The sequence below is a fragment of the Echinops telfairi genome, unplaced genomic scaffold (assembly GCF_000313985.2).
Source record: "Echinops telfairi isolate 266 unplaced genomic scaffold, ASM31398v2 ScPeMD7_9;HRSCAF=40, whole genome shotgun sequence".
Taxonomy (NCBI): domain Eukaryota; kingdom Metazoa; phylum Chordata; class Mammalia; order Afrosoricida; family Tenrecidae; genus Echinops; species Echinops telfairi.
This window is the reverse complement of record NW_022103906.1, coordinates 12,693,531-12,696,679: the sequence shown is the minus strand read 5'-3', so window position 1 is coordinate 12,696,679 and position 3,149 is coordinate 12,693,531. Positions and strand designations below refer to the sequence as shown.

The following is a 3,149-nucleotide window of genomic DNA, read 5'->3' as shown; positions in this document are numbered from 1 at the left end:
GACCTCTATAAATGCCCTTTGCCTCCTAGTTCTTTCCTCCATTTCCTTTTACTTTCCTCTTGTCCCACTATCATGTTCAGCCTTCATTTGGGTTTAAGACATTCTTCTCAGTTACATTGCTCTTGATCAAGCCCTACCAGGCCTCCTACACCTCCTCGCCATTGATTTTGGGTCACTTGCTGTTCCCTTGTCCCTGGGTTTGTTAGCACCCACTTCCTTCACCCAGCCCCACACCCCACCTTACCCCACCCCACCGCTGCCAAGATCGGTCTGTTGTTTTCTCCTGCAGCTTGTTTGTCCCGCCTATCTTATCTAGATAGACCTGCAGAGATAATAATATGCACACACAAAAACAAGACAGAGCAAAACAAAGCAACAAAGGAAAACAAAACAACAACAACAAAGAAAAGGCTGTAAATAGTTCAAGGTCTGTTTGTTGACCTTTAGGAGTGTTTTCTAGTCAAGTCTGCTGGGGTGCCACACCCTGGCCCCAAAGTCTACTTTTGGTGTCCCTGGGGACTTCCTTGCTGTCTTCATTCTTTGTCTAGGGACCACATGCTCACCAATTGTGCTACTGAAGCTCCCGCCATTCTCTTTGAGTTCCACTTTCTGACAAACTTTTTCAAGCCCCCTTGTGTTGTTCTCCCCTCTAAAGAAGAGTCTCTGATGTTACTGAGAAGCCACAAGGCTCTGATGCCTGTGTTGGTCTACCCTGAATTTACAGCCTCTGACTTGAACATTCTGAGCTGGAGAGAACCTGAGATGCTCTAACAAGGCCTTCCTTGCCTTTTAGGAAGATGCGCACATGGGCCCAAAGAGGAAATGTGACTCTGGTGACACTGCCACCAGAAAAATTATGAGTGAAATCCAAATCACCAGATACACTCATCAGGTTCTTTCAGGAACGCCGCGTGGCCCTCCTGCTCAGGCTTCTGTCCCCAGAGGACCCAGGCTCTCCCCAGCCGTTTCGAGCAGTTGCCTTGGGTTGGATGATCTCAGTGCCCCAAACCCTGGCCTGTCTCCTCACCAGGGCACTTCACTCCACTCTAGGAGACAGACAGACGCAAAGCTGGATCACCCAGCCACTTTTCAATCTATGCTTTGACTTTGATGCCCTCTGACCCTCACCCCTCCTAGTTGGCCCCCCTGAAGAGGGTTGGGGGAACGCTTTACTACAGAAACGTGGAAGGGCTATTTGTCTCATTTCATTGACCTGCTATGAACTCTTGCACAGGATGGGAGTGGTGAGCAGCAAAAGGCAGGTCAAGGAGAAGCCTGGGAGCCAATGGAGCCCCGTGAAGCTCCTCCCGAGCAAGGACCCTCCACCGCTGCCCCCCTTGGTAAGTGATCCATCTTCTCCCTGCCCGAGAGGAGGAGGAAGGAGAGCCTGGAACACGGTGTTCCCTGGGGGCTGCTGCAGATCCCCATCCTCCCCTAGGACCCTCTCTAAATAGTTCCCATAAAGCAGCCCCCTCCAGACCCATCCCTCCCGTCTGCCGTGGAACAGAAGGTTCAGCAGCATGGGCTCTGGAGCCAGAGGACCTGACTTTTCATCTCTTAGCTGTGTGCTTTGAAGCATGTCACTGAACTTCCTTTTGCCTCTGTTTTGACATAGATAAAGTGGGCATGTTAAAAATACCTGCCTGGTACACTGGTACAGACAGGAACTGAAAATACAGGGAATCCAGGACGGATGAGCCCTATAGGACCAGTGGTGTGAGTGGCAAAACAGGGAGGGTAAAGGGAGAATGGGTAGGAAAGAGGGAACCGATTACAGGGAACTGTGTGTGACCTCCTCCCTGGGGGACAGACAACCGAAAAGTGGGTGAAGGGAGACGTCGGACAGGGCAAGATATGACAAAATACCCATTTATAAACTATCAAGGGCTCATGCGGGAGGGGGGAGGGGGAGGGAGGGGAAAAATGAGGACCTAATGTCGGGGGTTTAAATGGAGAGAAAATGTTTTGAGAAAAGTGTACAAATGTGCTTTACACAATTGATGTGTGTATGAATTGGGATAACAGTTGTATGAGCCCCTAATAAAATGTTAAAAAATAAAATAAAATAAAAATAAAAATAAAAATACCTGCCTGATAGGAATGTGACCTGTATGTGATGAGACAGTATGTTACTTTCAGCACAGACCCAGGCACAGGGTTAAAACCGAAACTCACTGTCCTTAATGCTGTTGTTGTTAGGTCCTGTCAAGTGAGTCGCAAATCATCGCGACCCTGAGTGCAAGAGAACAAAACACCACCCAGTCCTGTGCCATCCTCACAGCTGTTGGTACAGTTGAGCCCAGTTTTGCAGCCACTGTGTCAATCCATCTTGTCGAAGGTCTTCCTTGTTTTTACTGCCCCTCTACTTTACTGAGCACGATGTCCTTGTCCAGAGAAGGGTCTCTCTTTATAACACGTCCAAAGTACATGAAACAAAGTTTCTAAGGAGCATTCTGGCTTTACTTCTCCCGAGATAGATTTGCTTGTTCTTTTGACAGCCCATGGTCCTTTCAATATATAATTCAGATGCATTCATGCTTCCTCCATCTTCCTAGTCCACAGCCAGCTCTGGCGTGCATATGAAGCAGCTGAGAGCCCCGGGGCCTGGGTCAGGTGCACCTGAGTCCTCAGAGAAGCAACCTAGCTTTGCAATTCTTTAACAAGATCTTGAGCAGCATCTTTAACCCAAGGCAACGTGTCCTTTGATCTCTTAACTGCGGCTTCCATGAGCATTGATTGTGGATCCAAGCAAGATGAAATCCTTGACAACTTCACTCTTTACTCTGTTTATCATGTTACCTATTGGTAACTATCAATAACTGGTATTGATAGCAACAACACATAGAGTTTACGAGACTGTAAATCTTAAAGGGAGTAGACAACCTCATCTTTCTCATGCAAAGCAACTGCTGGGTTTGAACTGGCAATCTTGAAATTCCTCACAGCATGACCAGGACTCTTTAGTCACATGGTTAGCCCCAAATCCTTCTTCCTCATTTTCATGTCTTAAAAGAGACCTTGATGGTGGTGGGGGTGGGGGTGGAATCAAAATGGTCAGCTGAGAAGAAGGTGTGTGGAGAAAGGTCTGGACATTCAGCGACATTTTTGGCCACCCTCCGCCCTCCCCGCCCACCCCCCAACCTCCAGGA

The 3,149-nt window shown here is 48.3% G+C and overlaps 1 protein-coding gene across 2 annotated transcripts in view; it reads left to right on the top strand.

Annotated features, from left to right (window-relative positions):
- BLK (BLK proto-oncogene, Src family tyrosine kinase) overlaps nucleotides 1-3,149 on the top strand; it is a 92,967-nt gene that overhangs the window by 65,345 nt on the left and 24,473 nt on the right. For both annotated transcript variants that reach the window (XM_004707640.2, XM_045286748.1), the window contains exon 2: nucleotides 1,235-1,340. In XM_004707640.2, coding sequence (XP_004707697.1) covers nucleotides 1,236-1,340 — 105 coding nt within the window. In that variant the 5' untranslated portion in view covers nucleotide 1,235. The remainder of the gene's footprint in view (nucleotides 1-1,234; nucleotides 1,341-3,149) is intronic.